The sequence below is a fragment of the Sminthopsis crassicaudata genome, chromosome 5 (assembly GCF_048593235.1).
Source record: "Sminthopsis crassicaudata isolate SCR6 chromosome 5, ASM4859323v1, whole genome shotgun sequence".
Taxonomy (NCBI): Eukaryota; Metazoa; Chordata; class Mammalia; order Dasyuromorphia; family Dasyuridae; genus Sminthopsis; species Sminthopsis crassicaudata.
In genome coordinates, this window is record NC_133621.1 from 163203177 (window position 1) to 163223231 (window position 20055).

At 31.6% G+C, this 20055-nt stretch overlaps 1 protein-coding gene across 7 annotated transcripts in view; it reads left to right on the forward strand.

Moving 5' to 3' along the window:
- UPF2 (UPF2 regulator of nonsense mediated mRNA decay) overlaps positions 1–20055 on the forward strand; it is a 183913-nt gene that overhangs the window by 58924 nt on the left and 104934 nt on the right. For all 7 annotated transcript variants that reach the window (XM_074268647.1, XM_074268650.1, XM_074268645.1 and 4 more), the window contains 7 exons: positions 4024–4132; positions 6303–6416; positions 6773–6889; positions 8602–8787; positions 12266–12469; positions 13354–13629; positions 14922–15105. In XM_074268647.1, the coding sequence (XP_074124748.1) occupies positions 4024–4132; positions 6303–6416; positions 6773–6889; positions 8602–8787; positions 12266–12469; positions 13354–13629; positions 14922–15105 (1190 nt within the window). The remainder of the gene's footprint in view (positions 1–4023; positions 4133–6302; positions 6417–6772; positions 6890–8601; positions 8788–12265; positions 12470–13353; positions 13630–14921; positions 15106–20055) is intronic.

A 20055-nucleotide genomic window follows, 5' to 3' on the forward strand; every position in this document is an offset into this window, starting at 1 on the left:
AAAGCAATATGACAAAAACAGAAAAAAAGTGATGGAATAAAAAGAGGCAATGAGGAAGCAAACCTATCACTTTTTGCATATATAATGGTATACTTAAATTTTTTTTAAAAATCAACTAAAAATTACCTGAAACAATTATCAACCTTAGTAAACTTGCAGAATATAAAAAGATCCTACACAAATCATCAGTATTTCAGTATACTACCAACAAAATCCAACAGGAAGAGAAAGAGAAATTCCATCTGAAATAATTGCAGACAACATATTACTTGGGACTTCCTGTCAAGACAGAGCCAAGTCAAAGTCTTTGATCACAAGTAGAAAACACTTTTCACATAAATAAAGACAATAAACAATGATGAGAGAGATGATTTCAGAAAAACCTGGGAAGATTTGTGTGAACCGATTGGTTCAAAATGAACTGACCAGAACTAGGAAAATATTGTACCACCATAACAGCAATATTGCAAAAGTGATCCACTGTGAAAAACTTGGCTACCCTGATCAATATAATGATTTAAGAATATTACAAAGGACTCATGATAAAGAAATGCCGTCTGCCTCAAGAGAAAGAATTGATGAACTCTGGATGCAGTTTAAAGCATACTTTTTAATTTTTCTTTACTTTTCTTATTGGGTTTTTTTTTTTTTGTTGTTGTTTTTTTTGTAGTATTGCTTATGTGGAAAAGTTTTGCATGGTTTTACATGTATAATTGATATAACATTGCATATTTTAGGGAGGGAGGGAGAAAACTTGACATTTAAATTTTTTAATGTTGAAATTTTTGTACATAACATTGGGACATATTTAGTGAAATAAGAAAAATTCCTGTTGAGATTTTTTTTTAAATTGTTTTATAGATCTATTCAAACAGCAGATTTGTACCTTGTGAAGTCATTTAGTAAATATGACTACCTATTATTTGTTTGATTATTTTATAACCAGGAGATTCAAGGTTAGCAGTTATGTATCAAAGAGTTTTTCCATTACATATCATGTTCCCTTCAGAAGTAGAACCAGAAAGTTTCCTTTCTTTGTACTTGAACACTTTTACCAGCCAAATTTCAGGGGAGTCCTCTGCATTTTTTATGTTGGCAAGTTTTTCTACTTGCATATCTATGTTTTGGAAATATTAAAATTGTTGTTGTTGTCATTTCAGTCTATTCAACTCTATTGAACTCAAATTGGGGTTTTCTTGGCAAAGATACTGCAGTGGTTTGCCATTTCCTTTTCCAGCTCATTTTACAGATGAGAAAATTGAGGCAAACAGGGTTAAGTGACTTGCCCAGTATCATACAGCTGGTAAGTGTCTGAGGTTGTATTGGAACTCAGGTCTTCCTGATTCTAGGCCCAGCACTTTATAAACTGTGCCATCTGTAACACCTAGTTAAGAAAACCAACCAAAAAAAAAAAAAAAAAAAAAAAAAAAAAAAAAAAACCCTGGACATCTAATAGTAATACCCGAAGTGACATTTTTATACTAGATATTTGCCACTTGATGGTGCTAGTGCATTAGAAATTTTAAAATTTCTATCTAAAGTTAACCAAGAGAGCCTTTTGAATGCCAGTTTCATAGTTTTTGACTCCTGCCTTTTCTTTATCATATTTCACTTATTAAACATCATCCTTGCTTGTTTTCTTCAAAAAAAAAAAAAAACAACTCCTTTGTGTTCTTTAATTGAATTGTAATAATGTACTTTTACATTTGTTTTTTGTTAGGTATTTTGAATGGAGATAAAATTAGTAGCTTTTATATCCTAAAGGAACTTCACATAGTTTTAGGGAGATGATTGAATGGAAGATAATTGTAAATATACGTCTCCTTTTCTTCTTACTTATAAACTCATCAGACCTACTAAAATCTATTGCTTGATTTTTTTTTTCTGTAGTTTTATGTATATGTTTATTAACTAAATAATCATTAACTATAGCTAGTTAACTCCTTCCAACCTTGAAAATATAAATACATGTTTTTTGATTAATTAACTAAGGAAAAATCCATTAGGAAACTAACTGGAACAACTGAAAACCTTTGATAATTTAACAAGTATGTTTTACTTGTTAATGAAATACCGAGTTACTTTGTCCTATAAAATTATGAAATTAATCTTTTAAAAATGTTTTGAGATTGCATTTTCTGATTTCTATTTTTCATGAAAAATTCCCGTAGAATATGAGACTATAAGATTATATTTATCATATTCATAACAGTATTTTTATAATTTATACATTTACAATAATTTATGATAGCTCATATTACATATTATAGATGAAATGAAACACTGTGCTTTCTATAAACTTGCAATGTAAAACAGCTAAAATAGACTTAAAGCTTGTGAAGATACTGAATGCATTAAACATGTATATTAATGCATTAAACACATACATTAACAGCATTAATTTTTTTTACACACGGAATGCTTTTTGGGGGAAAGGAGGAAGGGAAAGCATCAGTTTCAGATTTAGATGATATCTATTTGCTTGGAAATAACTTGGTGGATTCAATAGAAATTGTGTTCCAACAAAAAAAAACAAAACAGTGATTTCAGACAAAGCAAAAATATACCTAATTAAGAGATAAAACAGAGAAACCATATTTTGGGGCAGCTAGGTGGTAGATGGAGTGCTTGGCTTGGAGTTAGGAAGTTTCTTCATCTGTAAGATGAGCTGGAAAAGGAAATGACAATCTACTTCAGAATCTTTGCCCAGAAAACCTTTAATGTGGATATATAATGTGTGGCAGTCCCTTCAAGACAGTGAGCTGTGCACAAATGTAAAACTTAAGAGAACTCTCTCAGCCTTTCTTCAAAGCTGAAAGCATTAATTATATTATCAGAGAGTCAGAGTGCTGGACTAGCCTTCAAAAAGTCTTGAAATATAAATTGTGTTTGAGCTAGGTCTGTAGCAAAAAGCAGTAGCAATGGGTAGGATATCCAAAGTAAAAATGGCAGTGAGCTGACTCAGGAAAACAAAATGCAAAGAAGTCAATGCGAAGCATAAGTAGTTAAGAATGATTAAGACAGTGGAGTTAAGAAAGAAAGACAGAAGATAAAAGTAAACCTTTGATGACTCAGGCCTTACACTATGAACATAATTTAATGTAATTGGCTTATAGTTTTGTTCTTGCTTTTAAAAATAATTTTTTTTCTCTTTTACCCACTTTATTTTTAGTCATTTCTTATTAGTGTGCAGCTTCAGCTTTGCTCCATCTGATATGCTATGAGACAGGCAATTAGTGAAAAAAATTTATGCGAACAGTATATAAAGCAAGAGAAACAGGCTCAAAATGAGAATTTCTCAGTTAATAAAGAAACTTTAATGAATTAATATACATTTTGTCTTCTCACATGACTTTTGGCTGAAGGAAGAGGAATGTTTTTGTTTTGAATGTCACTATCATTTTCCATTGATAGACCTTTCACTTGCCTCAATCTTCCCACTATCCTCCCTTCTAATTAGTAAGTGCAGTTAGACCAAAAAAAGCAATGCTTATGCTCAGTTTGAAAGTATATATACTTTAGAGGACTTTTGTTTCTTCCTGTTTTTCAGCCATGTTTCAGATAATTGAGCTTGCCAAATAAGTAACTTGAATAGCTTTAAGTGTTGCTATTGATAAGCTTTCTAGTCTATTCTTTACTGCAGTGTTTGGTTATCTGAGAACTAGTGGTGGCTATATAGTCATCCAGTAGTTAAGTGATAAATATTAAGACTTTCAAGATTTTATGTATTTTTTTCATTAAGGTCATTAATAATTTTGAATATGTTTTCAATAAATTTGTAAATATATGCCACAGAGCATTATAACTTTCACAAAAGAACTTTGAGTGTTTAAATGTAAAGAGGACTGACTTTTTAAAAATTTCTATAAATTATTTACTTTTTTTTTGTGGCACTTGCTGACATGTAGTTAATTTATTCCTTTTTATATTCATCACAATTATGTGAACATATAAGGAAATATTTAAGGAAATTAATTCTGATATGTCCTTTCTTTTATTACATGCTATATATAATTTTTACAGATTGGATTTATTACCATTTTATGCAAGATTGGTTGCTACATTACATCCTTGCATGTCAGATGTTGCAGAGGATCTTTGTTCGATGCTGAAGGGAGATTTCAGATTTCATGTATGTATTTTTACTACTTATTTCATAGTGTCTACAAGCTTAGTTTGAAAATCTAATGATCTCTTTGATATAATATTATCTTTCAGATAACACAGCTTTTGCTTAACTCAACCTGAGAAATTCTTAAATTATTATGTGTTAAATAATGTAATGGATGGATCTTCTGAAATGTTGGCATTTAGTGTATTCCCTGCCAATTCCAAGATCTTGGGCTATCTCCCTGCAAAGTTTCTCTGTTGGTTGAAGACAGACTCCATGATTCTGATCATGATTATAATATATGCCCCAGAATTCTTTGTAGCTCCATTATATGTTTATGTCAACAAGTGGCTAAGATATCTGGAGTCATAGTGTTCCCAGGACTCAGTTTTTAAAGGCATTAGAAACTCCATAGACTCTCAAACTCTGAGTGTGTCACCACTTCATTTTTCACTCATATTTTTACCATGTATTTCAGATATTTCTCTTTTAAATTTTCCAAATATCTTTATAGGGAAAACTTCTAAGTGTAACAGTTAAGCTGATGCTACACCTGGTGGGTGCTGCCCTCTTTAAACTCCTCTGTTTTCTCAGTGTAAAGGGCTGAAACTCTGAGTTGATGCACTGAGGTCAGACAACCAAGCACTTAAGGCTAATTACCAATTGGCCAATACTCTATTAGCATATGCTTGGAAAATGGCCCTTCCCACTGTTCTGTGCTGGTTCAGTCTTTTGGTGTATACAGAGAACTATGGAAAGGACTAGGGGGGTGGAATAAGACGAGCCAGACTCACTTTAGTGGTAGAAGATGAAGAAGAAGGTCTCAGAGATCCTGTGTCCACTCCCTTCACTTCTACCCCTAAAAACCAAGAATAAAGACCAAGGACTTTTGCTTATTCTGACTCTGGCTGATTCTAAGGTATCCAGGGTGCTAACTTGGTCTTCATATCTCAGGAATTGCTATTCTAACTAGTAGAAGTGATGTAGGAGAAAGAAAAAGAAAAATCAGTTTTTATCACATTTGATGCTTTTGTGACCTTAGAAAAATCATTTAAATTTTCTCACCATTAGTTTTCTCATCTATAAAATGGTGGACTTGGCTAAGTGATTTTTAAGATCATTTCCAACTTCAAATCCTGAGATTCAGTAATTATGCATCCCTGACAAGGGAATAATGACCACATAAAGAGAGTGATGAAATGGACAATCAGTAAAGGAGAAGCAATAATAAAAGACCCTAGAAAAACCGAATTCCTCAAGCATCTGATCAACTTTACCTGATGTTAGATTATTTCTTCTTATAAAGGTTAATTTTTTAAAAATTTTCTCTATAAACTATTCAGATTTCTCTGTTGTGATAACATTTTATCATGTCAGACATTTCTTATGTGATTCTCCTCTCTCTTGAGCTCTTTCCATGTAATCTAGTTGTTATATTTGGTTTCTTAGCTTCCTTTCCTGTCAAATATCCAATGAGATCTGCTGTTTCTACTTCCATAGTATCTTACGACTAACTCCTTTTTTCTGCTCACACAGCTGCCACATAAGCTGGGGGATTGGAGAAGAGAAGAGAATAAATCTTTAAGTGCCACTCTGTGCCAGGCATTGTGCCAATTACTTTGTAATTATCTCACTTGAGACTTATAAAAACTCTATGAGATACGGTATACTATTATCCCCATTTTACAGATGAGGAAACTGAGGCAGACAGAGGTTAACTGACTTGCCTGTGGTCACATATCTAGTAAGTGTCTGAGGCCTATTTTGAATTTAGGTTTTCCCATCTCAAGATGGAATGCTCTTATCTGTATCACTATATTGCCTCTTACTTAGACCCTTATTACCTTTTGCACTACTGCAAAATGCCTACCATGGTGCCTGGCACATATAGTCGGAGCTTAATAAGTGCATATCAATCTCCAAACAGCAATTATTATGTGCTAGGCACCATGCTAAAACTGGAGAGTCAGAGAAATTCAGAAAATAATCTTTGCTCTTACAAGCTCACTGTGTAATGAGTGAGACAACATGTAAATAACTACAAATTAAGCATATCCAACATACATCAGAAAATAAGAATTTATAATTTTTTTTTAAACTGGAGAGACCACAGCAGTTAATGACTTTTTTTCTGCCAGAAGAAATTCACATTTCAAACTGTTAGACATTTCTTTTTCTTCTTTCTGTATAGGTACGAAAAAAAGACCAAATCAATATTGAAACAAAAAACAAAACTGTTCGATTTATTGGAGAGCTTACAAAGTTTAAAATGTTCACTAAAAATGATACTCTACATTGTTTAAAGGTTAGTGTTATAATCATTCTTTTTGATTTGATGGATTTATTTGGAAATAAAAACTTTAAAGTGCTGTGTAAAAATAAATAATAAGGCAGGCTGCTAGTGTTCATTTATGTATAATCTCAGAATAAATATAGAAATAAATAATAACATTGTAACCTATTAAAAAAGGAAATATGTTATTCTTTTTATCTTTTCCTTTCAACTATTATTATACATTATTCAGTGAGAAAATCTAAGGTTAAAATTTTAAGTTTAAAGATTAAAAATTAAAAATTTTAAAATAGGTTTTTTTAATGCACAGAATTTTAAAATTGCTCAGTTTATTGGAAAATATTAAAAATAACAATGTGTTTTCACAGATGCTTCTATCAGACTTTTCCCACCACCATATTGAAATGGCATGTACCCTGTTGGAAACTTGTGGAAGGTTTCTTTTCAGATCTCCCGAGTCTCACCTGAGAACCAGTGTTCTTTTGGTAAGGGGAAGAAATCTTTGTTTTAAGTCAAAATAATTATCAGGGTTGGTCCAAGATATCTTGGTTCTTTTAGATCACAAGCATATTCTTTTGGTATGCTAGGAATCACCATATTTTATCTTTATTTGAGAAATGCTGCCTTTTGCAATTGGAAAGCATTTTGCCTTTCAGTTTATCCAGTTCAGGTAATCCAATATGAATTAGCTTTTTCTACTTCAATATGCAAATGTTTCAGCTCATCTCAGGCTGTAGTTTTCCAGTTTTCTCTCTCTCTCTTTTTTTAAATTAGGAGACATTAGGTTTTTCATCTAATTTTGCATATGATTTAGATTTTCTTGATTTTTGTGAGTTTTTTTTTTTTTTTGTAATAGCTTTTTACTTTCAAGATACATGCAAAGACAGTTTTCAACATTCACTCTTGCAAAACCTTGTGTTCCAAATTTTTCTCTTTCCCGTCCCCTCTCAGCCCCTTCCCTAGACATCAAGTTATCCAGTATAGGTTAAACACGTGCAGTTCTTCTAAATATATTTCCACATTTATTATGCTGCACAAGAAAAATCAGATCAAAAAGGAGAAAAAAATGAGAAAGAAAAAAAAAAGCAAGCAGACAACAAAAAAGGTGAAAATACTATGTTGTTACCTGCATTCAGTCCCCATCGTCCTCTTTCTGGATGCAGATGGCTCTCTCCATCACAAGTATATTGGATTAGCCTGAATCACCTCATTTTTGAAAAGAGCCAAATCTATTACAATTGGTCATCTGCATAATCTTGTCATTGCTATGTACAGTATTTTCTTGCTTTACTTAGCATTAGTTCATGCAAGTCTCTCCAGGCCTTTCTGAAATCAGCCTACTAATCATTTCTTATACAGCAATAATATTCTATAACATTCATATACCATAACTTATTCTGCTTATGAGGGGCATCCACTCAGTTTCCAGTTCCTTGCTGCTACAAATATTTTTGCACATGTAGGTCCTTTCCCTTTTTTTATTATCTCTTTCAGATATGGACCCTGTAAAGACACTGTTAGATCAAAACATGTGCACAGTTTGATAGCCTTTTGGGCATAAGTCCACATTGCTCTCCAGAATGATTGTATCCACATTGCTATACCACCCAACTCCATGTGATTCTATTTTTAAAAACTGCTTTTGCGAATTTTAATCATCTCAGGACAAAGTAATTAACCTTATTTCATAAGAGACTTCTTGTTTTGAGAGACAACTTAAGTTCTTATTTCCTATTAGTACAATGTTGAGGAATGATTGTTTTATTTTGAGCATTTGTAGATCCTATTCTGCAAAACAAAATTTAAAAAAATAATCAGGAAGCTAAAACATTGGTCTCAATCAGGATTAATGTAAAGTACTACCTTTAGAGTATGAATTGCAGAACTACAAAGTTGAGGAGATAATTTCTTATGATACAAATTCATTTGATAAAGACATGGAGTTTTAATGAACTGTTAAAAAACTGATTTTTGTAAGAATCACCTTCCTATTTCTCAAAGATATGTGGAAAATTATAACAGGTTTCTAAAAAGGAGATAGTAAATTCCTCATCACATGAGGTCTTTAAGCATAATCTAGATGACTATTTAAAAATGTTGTAGAGGAGATTCCTGTTCAATTATGAACTAAATGATTTCTACTTCCCATTCTGAGATTATATGATTAAGATTTAAGTGTACTTTTTTTTTTTTCAAGGAACAAATGATGAGAAAGAAACAAGCAATGCATCTTGATGCAAGATATGTTACAATGGTTGAGAATGCATATTATTATTGCAATCCGCCTCCAGCAGAAAAAACTGTGAAGAAGAAGCGTCCTCCTCTCCAGGAATATATACGTAAGCTCCTTTACAAGGACCTCTCCAAGGTTACTACTGAGAAGGTAAATCCTTGTAAAATCATTCATTACTAGAGATCTTTGCTTTCTCCTCTGTGGCAATACAATGTTTTGGGCTCAATTTGATGGTTTTTTAAATTGATACTTTGAGCAGAGTAACATGAGAATGTATATTTAAGTTTTAGGATGTTGTTTTGTTTCTAGCATTGTCCTAATCAAGAAATTTAATTTTTTTAAAATTTTATTTTAACATCTGGCTTATGGTAGTATTTGAAGATATTTTATGATATTGGGTTGTTGTTGTTGTTGTTGTTGTTGTTGTTGTTGTTGTTGTTGTTGTTGTTTTGGTCTTGATGCTGTTATTGTTACTGATATGTAGACATCCATAAAAACCTTGTTTCAGTAATACTTAAAAATTAAAACTTTTCAGATAGTTTTTCTAATTCTTATTTTCCCCATTATGTGTAAAAACTGGTGGGTTTTTTTGTTTGTTCTTTTGATTATTTGTGTACATTAACTTTTTTTTACATATTTCCTTATGAATCATATTGGTAGAGAAAAATCAGAACAAAAGGGAAAAACCACAAGAGAAAAAAAAGAAATAAAAGGAAAAAAGTATTAACATAGCATATGTTGATTTACATTCAGTCTCCATAGTTCTCTCTCTGGTTGCAAATGGCAGTTTTCTATCCAAAGTTTATTGGGATTACTTTGGATCACTGAACTGCTAAGAAGAATCAAGTCTGTGACAGTTGATCTTCACATAGTCTTGCTGTTGCTGGTTTTGCTTGTTTTGAACTAATTAGGTTCAGCATTAGTTCATGTAAATCTTTCCAGGCCTTCCTAAAGTCAGCTTGTTCATTATATTTTTATAGAACAGTAACATTTCTTTACTTTCATAAATTAGAACTTATTCAGCCATTTTCCAGTTGATGGGCACTTACTCATTTTATAATTCTTTGTCACCACAAAAAGAACTGCCACAAATATTTTGGCACATTATGGGACCTTTTTTATGATCTTTTGGGATACAGACCTGTAATGGTACTGCTGGATCAAAGGGTATGCACAGTTTTATAGCACTTAGGGCAGAGTTCCAAATTGCTCTCCAGAATCATTAGATCATTCAGCAGTATATTAGTGTCCCAATTTTCTCACATTCCCTCCAACATTTTATCATTATCTTTTCTAGTCATCTTAGCCAATTTGAGAGGTGTAATGTAGTACCTCCAAGTTGACTTAATTTGCATTTCTCTAATCAATAGTGATTTAGAGCACTTTTTATATGACTAGAAATGGCTTGCCTTTATCAGAAACACTGGCTGTAAAAATTATTTCCTAACTTTATGCTCCCCTTATAATCTTGTTTGTATTGGTTTTGTTTGTGCAAAAACCTTTTAACTTAATGTAATCAAAATTCTCCATTTTACTTTTCATAATGTTCTCTAGTTCTTCTTTGGCCATAAATTTCTTCCTTCTCCAGAGGTCTGATAGGCAAATTATCCTTTGTTCTCCTAATTTGCTTGTAGTATCATCCTATATGCCTAAATCATGTACCCATTTTGACTTATTTTGGCATGGGGTGTGAGATGGTCTATGCTGAGTTTCTGACATTATTTTCACCGATAACAGAGTTTTTTAGGAATAAATACTGGCCAATATTATTTTTAAAAATTTTTTAAACTTTTGTTGAGAAGTTTTGAAATATTTAGCAGAAAGAAAGAAAATTAAGTTTGGAGAACCAAAAAAACTAAGATAATAAATAATAACTAAGAAAAATTGATCACTATTCACTTTCCAATGGCCAATGGCAAATAGAAGTACAAAAGTAGAAACAATCCCTACTCTTGAGGAGTTTACATTCTAATGGGGGAAATAATATAAATATATACAATAAATTAGAAAGAATAAATATAAGTGGATACAAAGTAGCTAAATACAAGATAGTTTGGGAGGGTGGACAGTTAGACATAAACAAAGATTTCATGTAGTATATAATATTTGAGGTATGTTTTAGAGGAAGGTCCATACTCTCCAAGACAGATGTCTGTAGGAAGTGTATTCTAAATATGTGAGACAGCAGTACCAAAGCAGAGATAGGAGATGGAGCCGATATATGTAGTGAACAGAGAAAGGCCTTTATAACTTTTTTTTTTTTTTTTTTTCCAGAATGTAGGAGAGTAATGTGCAGTGAGGCTTATGATAGTCTGGAGTCAGGTCTTATGAAAGGCTTTAAAAACAAAGGCAGTAGGAATCTTTGATTGAAAAGAGGAGTAACTTGGTCAAATCTGAGCATGAGAGTAATTTGCCCACGGTATAGGATGAAGTGGAGTCCACACAGAAAGAGCAACTGAATTATTTCATTATCCCAACTGAAAAACAGTAGTACTTCTTTGAAGATAGATGTGTCAAGATTTGACAACTACTTGGATAAGTAGAATGAAAGAAAGTAAAGAGTTGAGGATAAAACTAAGGTTATAAACCTGAAACACTTGGTTGGCATTGACCTTGACAGAAATAGGAAAGTTTTGGTTTAACTTTTGTTTTCACATCATTCATTTCTAGTTATATCCCTCCTTATGTCACTTCTCAGCATTGTAACAGATTAAAAAAAGAAAAAAGGAAAAAAAGGCAGTTTAACAAAACTAACACATCATATTCAGTTACACATAGATATGAATTATTATCCATAATAATAGTTACTTAGCAATCTTATGAAAAAAAGGTTTAAAACATTAATATTTGAACTTTCTGGGAAAATAATGATGTGGGAATGTTGCAAAGTTTTTGAAAGTTAGTCAGTATTTTTAATGTTCAAAATAAAAAAGGAAGGGAATATTAATGGTTGGAGCAATGGTAGTGCTTAATGTCAGACACTGAAAGCTATTTTAGAATTCATATTGTTAAGATATTAAAGATTAAAGAAAATTGCAAATAAATGTTCTTGTTATTAACTAGAAATTTATATCTGATACAGAAACTTCCTAGTTTTATGATCCTAGACTAGTTACTTAACCTTTTCCCCAGTTTCCTCATCCACAAAATGGGGGTGCTAATAGTACAGTGATTCCCCCAATTATTGGATACTATGCCATAATATTTGTAAAGCATTTAGGACATTGCATGGCACATATTAAATTGTGATATGAATGATAATTCTGAATGATAACTATTATTGTTATTATTATTATAAATAATAGTAAACTGAAAGTAGTGATTACTTTGTTATAAGATATTTCTCAAACAGCTAAAGCTGGAAGTGCTGAAGAAACTCATTCCACTTACTATGCAGTCTCTTCTGCATTTCCCTCCATCCCCCTACTTTTTAAGTGGATATTTGTGTGGTCGTCAGGAAGAAGCATGATTCGGTAGAAGAAGCAGTCCTTTTAAAAGTACAGTAATTCTTCAGAATGATATTGATCCATAATGGAAAATTAAAATTGTTTTGTGTTAATCAAAATGAGATAATTAACACTGAGTATTAAATTTTACAATTAATTTAAACCAAATATTTCTTATTTAGGTACTAAGGCAGATGCGAAAGCTGCCCTGGCAGGATCCAGAAGTGAAAGACTATGTTATTTGTTGTATGATAAACATCTGGAATGTGAAATATAATAGTATTCATTGTGTAGCCAACCTCTTAGCAGGATTAGTACTTTACCAGGAAGATGTTGGAATTCATGTTGTGGATGGAGTATTAGAAGATATTCGACTAGGAATGGAGGTAAAGGCATATTTCTGAAAGCCTCCAAAATGTGTTCATGTGGGAAAATTAAAATAAAAATCCTTTAGTTATACAATTTAAAAATAGAATTTTGATTTAACTTCTTAAGTAATGGCAAGCTTTTGTTATCAAGTGATTTCTCTTTGTAATTACTATTTTTATTATAATGTTTCTAATTTAGAATTATTTTTTCCCCATCCCCTGTGTTTATATCTTTTACCTATTTAATCAGATTAATATCATTACAAGGGAACACAATGTAATATGTTTGAAATGAGGAAGATTTGAGGTCATATTCAGATTTTGACTCTATAGCTATGTGTTCACGAATCTTCTCTGAGTTTCAGGTTATTCTTTTAAGATAATTATATTTTATGACCTGGTTAGAAACTACATTAGTGGAAGAAGAAAAATTAGAAGTTCATTCCATAAAAAGCACTGTAATGACTTTTAAAGACTTATGAATATTGGTAAATATTTTCAGGAACTTTGTTTAACATTTTTCCTTATAATTTTAAGTTCCTTTAGATTACAGAGGAACTATATAAAGTAATTAGGAGAAAGGATGCCATTTTTTAATTTCTAGAAATTGGAATGAGTTTAATTTTACCTGGATGCTATAACTTTCTTTTGTGCTCTTATACTTCTAATAATTTAAGCAGTGCCAGAGCATCATAATTGTAGTTTCCTAGGAAATAATACTTTTCCCGCAAAATGAACAGACTTGGGAGGAGTAGATAGGAGCAATAAGGAAATCTTTCCCCCTTTATAGTGCTCTGCCAGTAATTCAGCTTTTTGAATTTTGAAGCTATGTGTAATTTCATTTGTTTACAAACATAATATGTTTCTTATATATTAAATGTTTTCTGCTTTTGTTTTTTAAGGTAAACCAGCCTAAATTTAACCAGAGACGGATCAGCAGTGCCAAGTTCTTGGGGGAACTTTATAATTATCGCATGGTGGAATCAGCAGTTATTTTTAGAACTCTCTATTCTTTTACATCATTTGGTGTTAATTCTGATGGTACTCCAAGTCCATTGGATCCTCCTGAACATCTCTTCAGAATTAGGCTAGTATGCACTATTCTGGATACCTGTGGCCAGTACTTTGACAGAGGCTCCAGCAAACGAAAGCTTGATTGTTTCCTCGTTTATTTTCAGGTAGACACCAGATAAAATGCTAGTTTTATGTATCAGTGAATATATTGCTAACCATAAACAAATTATGACTTTCTAGTACTCACAATAAATTGATACTTTAAACTCAATTATACATGCATTGCAGAAAAGTGTGTTGATTTTTCCTTATTTTTTGCTGTTATCTTCACATATCTGTGTGGATTTACAAAAATATGCAAATATTGTATTTGTAGTTTTATCTATACCTTATTAGAATTTCCATTATAATAGCATGTAAGTGATAAAATTTTTCCTTTGGTTTCTATAGATCTTCTTATGATATGAATTGATAGTTGCTCTAATTTCAAATTTATTTTGCAATAGAATCTAGAATTCTCTTTAATAAGATATTCTAAAAATATAAATGTGGTCATTTTTAGAAGTAATTGTAACTACTACCTATTACCCTGTCATTCATTCAGTTGGTTAGTATATTCCAGTTAATTTTGCATCATAATCATATATTTCATTCTTCGGTTGATGGGCATTCAGAAGGGATTTTTTTTAATACTTTTTTTTTTTGTTTATCAGGATTAGTATTATTAAAAAGTGAAAATACAGCTGTCACAATTTAGATTTCAGTTCTGTTACAAAATGTCAAGAATAATAAACCATTTCAACTAGTAGTATGATGGAGGAAAAGTCTTTTAGCAGTGTCGTTCCCATTCGTATTCTGAAATTGATACCTCTGGCTCAGGAAAGAGAAGAAACAAACAAAATCTGACCTTAAGCAAGGAAAAATAGACACATCTTTAAAAGTTGATTATATTAAAGACAAAAACATAGAAGGAGAGAGAACTATCTAGGAGAAGTGAAATAAATGAAATAATTGGGGGAATTAGGCCAGAAATGAAAGCTATTTGTTCATTCCCTGAAAAGGAGGCTGTAGAATTATGATTTGATTTGTGAAAGGAATTTGAGCTTTTTAGTGCCTATTATACTGTGTTCATGTAGACTTTTCTTTGTTATTTTTGAATTATGAATATTTAAACATTTAATTCTTCACCTTTTTGATATTTTAATTGACTTTTCAGTACCAAAACATCCTAGACAAAATAAAAAACTTTTATCAAATAGGCTGTAATTTTAAATCTGATCACTGTATTAATAATGTTTTAACTATACTTCAAACTAGAATTTTTCTTTTAATTTCATAGTAATGAAAAGTAAACTATAGATTCATGGTATACATTTTGTTTTTTACTTTCAATTATCTTGTATTTATAATTAAACTCTGCTATCAGTGTCTCATAGCCTAATATTCTTGTTACTAGCGATATGTTTGGTGGAAGAAAAATTTGGAGGTTTGGACAAAAGACCATCCTTTTCCTATTGACATAGATTATATGATCAGTGATACATTAGAACTGTTGAGACCAAAGATCAAACTTTGTAATTCTCTGGAAGAGTCCATCAGACAAGTACAAGACTTGGAACGAGAATTCTTAATAAAATTAGGTAAGAAAATCGGGGGGGATATGATTGTGATTCTGAGTTGTATAATGTTGTTAGGCATGCTTTATTGGGGTTCCATTCATTTCAGTTAATAACAATTCAGAAGACCATAACCTTGAGGGATTTCTAGAAAATGTTGATAAAGAAAAACACATTTCTTTATGAACATTGCATATGTTTGGTTGCTTATTTAATATTTTTTTAAATTTATCTATATTCTTCAGTTTTATTTGCTTATTAGAGACATTGTAGCATATTAGATAGAGAATTGGCCTTCAAATTAGGGTAATCTGAATTCATACACCAACCCTGAGACCTACTGGCTTTTATCCTAGGCAGATAACTTAATTTGTAAGTAACCCAAGCAACAGTACAAGAATGCAAGTTAAAAAGTATCTGCCAGTTAGCATTGGTAGAGAGAACTTGTTCACTTCTTCAGTAAAAGTACAGTCCTATACCATTTTGTCCCTTCCCACCATATCTCCTTTATAAATATTATTAATTTCTAGAAGAGCTTAGTATTATTTTGAACCATTCATATATTTCCTTTGTCAGAATGCTTCTTTCTATGCATTATTGTGGAATGTTTGCTTTACCAAGGGGAATATAGGAGAAATTAATTTTTTTGTTTTGTGATTCATTTATTAGATGGGTCTGTTTTCTAGTATTGTTGTAGTTGAATAACATGTTTGTAAACTCTACAAGAAGGGCTCTTTGTTAATTAGTTATTTGAATAAGGAGAAATTAAATATAGACCTTGACACATTAAAATTCTCAGAGAGAATGAAACAGATTTTGTTTCTATCATATAACAATACTTTAAAACTGTGTTTTTTTATTTCTTATCACTCCATATAGAGGACCAACTAGTTCATCGTATGATGGAAATTTAAATTTGCTAAATTAGGACTGTCAAATATTAGAATAAATCTCAAATTCTGTTACAGGTCTACTGATTTTCAGTCCTTGCCAAGTGTCACAACCTTTTTTGTTCTGGTAGTAGAAAGGATACCTTGCTAAGAAATTCATTCTTGAAGTCATTTGGTATTTTTCCTTTATTGCACATGGAGAAATCCCTTAAAAAATTACTTTTTATAGTGAAGAAGAGACTAATTTTTATTCTCTTAAGCTGTTTTTGCTTGTTCTTGATAGTAAACTCTGTTTCTTTATGCAGAACTCCTGAGTCCATTGTGTCTGATATTGAGAAAAATATTTAAGGTTCTACTAACTGAGCAAGTGTTATATTTATTATTTACAAGTTCACATAGATTCTATATGATAATCCCATTCTTAAAATTATCTTTTAAGTTTTCTACTTCTTTTCTTTGATAAATTGTTATTATCTTTACTTTCATAAGTTCTAAGAGGAATTTTTACACCAAGCAATTGCAATAATAATGCTATTCTTAAAAATTCATGTTTTTATTTATTGTAGCAGATAAATGTTTATGTGTAAGACAATTATTTATGCAGATAAAAAAATTAACTCTTTTTTCATTCAATTTGCTAAGGGTGAAAAAACTTGACTTTGTTTCTTTTTATGACATTTTTATTGTGTACCATATTCTATACGTTTTGTAAGTCTTAAGCACATGCTATTCACTAGGCACTTTTCCAGATGCTAGGGATACAGAAATGAAGGTTAAAGGCCCTGAACTCATGAGATTTACAGTTAATTGGGATGGAGTGACAAGGGTGTATCTATACAAATATTAATACAAAGAAGAAATATGATAAAGAAAATTTTTTTAACTTTTTATATATGTTTGGTCCAAAAGATTTTAAGTGGTAGAGCTATAGAATTCAAGCAAAATGGATTGCATATTAGATTGAAGACCAGCATATGCTTGGAATGTCTGAAATTGTGAAAGGTTGGAGTGTAAAATGAAGATGAAAAGCTAGATTGGAACCTAATTGTAAAGGGACTAAAATTTCAGAATGAGGAATTTGTATTTTATCTTATTAGCAATGGGGAGTGACTGAAGATTTTTGGGGAAATGACAACATTTGCTAGTTGTTAAAATAATCAGCAGCTTTGTATTTACTTTATTTACTTGTGCTTGGGTATATATGCCCCCAAATGCCCAGTTTTTACATCTTTGTTTTTCTTAATCTAGCTATTATCTTCCTAGGGGTTTAGTATGTTAAAATAGGTATAGCAATTCCTCAGTTAGCTCATTAGGTTGTTTTAACACTCAAAAAAATGCATATGAAGAGTTTAAAAAATCATAGAACTATTTATTTTTTCTTTATTTATTTTTTATCTTTTAAATATTTTGTTTTAAATTGTCCATTTTGAATGGGAACTTCTTTAAGAAGGTTTTTTGTTTGTTTGTTTGTTTGTTTTGTTACAGTGCTTAGCATAGTGCCACATGCAAATATCTTAATTATGCTTTTTCAATTCAGTTAAAGAAAGGCACTTTGAACAGGGTTCTGGCTAGACCTTTTGAATAGGAAGACAAGAATAAAATTAATCTTATTCTTAGAAAACTTAACATTTTATTAGCAATGTGCAACATGTTCACCAGTAAGTAAATCTTATAATTTGTCATGTGACAGAGAGCATTAACAGTTGGGGTTAGAGTAGGGTGCTATAAGCAGTTACATTTAAAGATATTTTTAATTCCTTGTTAAGACTAGAAATATAACCATTCATGAGAAGCATTCTTATGTAATCTTTTTAATAGAAAACATAATGTATATTTTTGGCACAATAATTGGGGCACATTTAATATTTCAAAGCAGGTTGGAAAACGTCAGGTTTGGTTCACCATTGAATTTCATTTTCTTCTTTGTTCTTCACTTGCTAGTTGCCTAACCTTGATTATTTTTGTCATAATATCTCTTGCTTCTGTCCCTTCCTTTCCGCCCTAATTTGATTCCTGGCCAGTTATATCTTAGCTGTTCTAACATGATCTTAATGATTTATTTATCTTCCGTTTCTGTTCTCTGCTCCATTTTTAACTACCATCTCTAGCATTAATTTTCCTTTGTATCACTTTGATCCTTTTATTTTTTAGGTCAAGAATCTTCAGTGTATCTTCATTGTCTACAGTCTATACTAAGTACACTAATGGGTCCCAATCCATCTTTTCAATTCGAAATTTTGGTTCACCTAAACTAATTAAAGGCCAGGCCAAGTCCTTTCTCTGAGAAGTCTTTGCCTTAACCATTTCAGTCCAAGAATATTTCACCTGTATCTGAATTTCAATAGCAGTGGTTATTATCACTTTTTAGTATTTACCATATGCATTTTTAGAATCACCTATTATAATGTCCTAACATTATAGGACTATCATTGATTCTACTCCCAAAAATACTAGTATGCATAAAATCATTGTTCTAATAACTATCTGGTATCAAAGAGGAAGGACATAAAAGTCATGTAATTTAATAAGCTGTCTCTTAAATTTTCCTGTGAAAATAATGTTTAGAGAAAAATTTGTAATGAATTTAAGGTAGTTATTTCGGTAAATTCTAAATAATGATGGAAATTGTTTTGCTATATAACAGTATTTGTTGCAGTGTTTTCTACAGTATTCATCTTAAATGAGGAGCCATGTAGGATGTGGGAAAAGGCAGTGAGGCAAAAGTCATTTGTTGAATTTTTCTCACATATTCTTATTGAATCTTGAGCAACTTAGCCTCTCTAGACTTCAGTTTCCTTTAGTAGTTACAAAACTAAATTAGCTAATCTCTAAAAATGCTTCCTTCCCTTTCTGCTAATATATATTATCCAGTATTTATGTACCATGTATGAGTCACTATGGAAATATAGAAGTACTGCACTAGACAAGATCTCTGCCCTAAAGTTGTTAGAGGATATTGACAGTTAACTAGGGGAGATGAGTAAAATGTTCACGAATTAGAGAAATACACAAAAAAGTGCTCAGTAGAAAGTTGTGTGGCACATACTGCATGATCCATGAGTTCAATGAGAAGAAGAGCAATGATTGTTAGATTGTCAGGCACATCTTTGTAGACAAAATGGCATTATGGTAGGTCACAAGGAATTGATGAGGCAGGACTGCATTGAAAGAATTAAAGAACAATATAAGAAAACGTACAGAAACAGCAATGACCTCAGGGACAGTGGTGATAGGACAGTTAAGAGATTGACATGAGCAGAGAATATGTTTGACAAATATGGGAAAATTGGAGAGGTAATATGAGAATGTAATGTGAAAAGTTTGGAAGTTGTAAAATTTGCATCGCATTGACAAATAACAAGATGTGGGAAAAACTGGAATCAGATTGACTGTAGGATATTTTTTTTATTAAAAAGGGGAGAAAGAGAGAGAGGAAGAAGAAGTGTAAAGATGGTTTATCCCATGAACAAAACTTGTGGCCTTCTTTCTCTTCTGGAATCTCAACTTTATCATCACCAACTATTTGTATTTATATAGTACTAAGGTTGAATTTACTAGCAACTGAGGATCTGTTCATGATTTCTAATTTTGTGTTTGAGGCGTCTGGGAATCTAAAAAAAAATTGTAGCATGTTAGGAAATTATCTTAATGACTTGCACTTGAAGCTTCTTTTCTCTTGCTTTCCTGCCTGTTAGTTTTTTCCTCGTTCCTTCCTCCTTTAACCTTTGATAAGAGCTTTGATTTTATTAACATGGGGACTTATGTTGAGGTACTCCCTCTTCCAGTGCATATCACCATCTTTTCTACAACCTTGACTTTTTTTTTTGCTGAGGCATTTGAGGTTAAGTGACTTGCCCAGGGTCACACAGGTAGGAAGTGTTAAGAGTCTGAGACCAGATTTGAATTTGACTCCTGCTGACTTCAAGCCTGGTGCTTTATCCTCTGTGCCACCTAGCTGCTCTTACAACTTTGAAAGGTTAAATGACTTGCCCAGGATGATAGGCAGTGTGTGACAAAAGTGGGGATTGAACCTCTAAATGTCCTGTCGACTCTCAACTGTAATCCTTCTCTGGGAGGAAGTTTC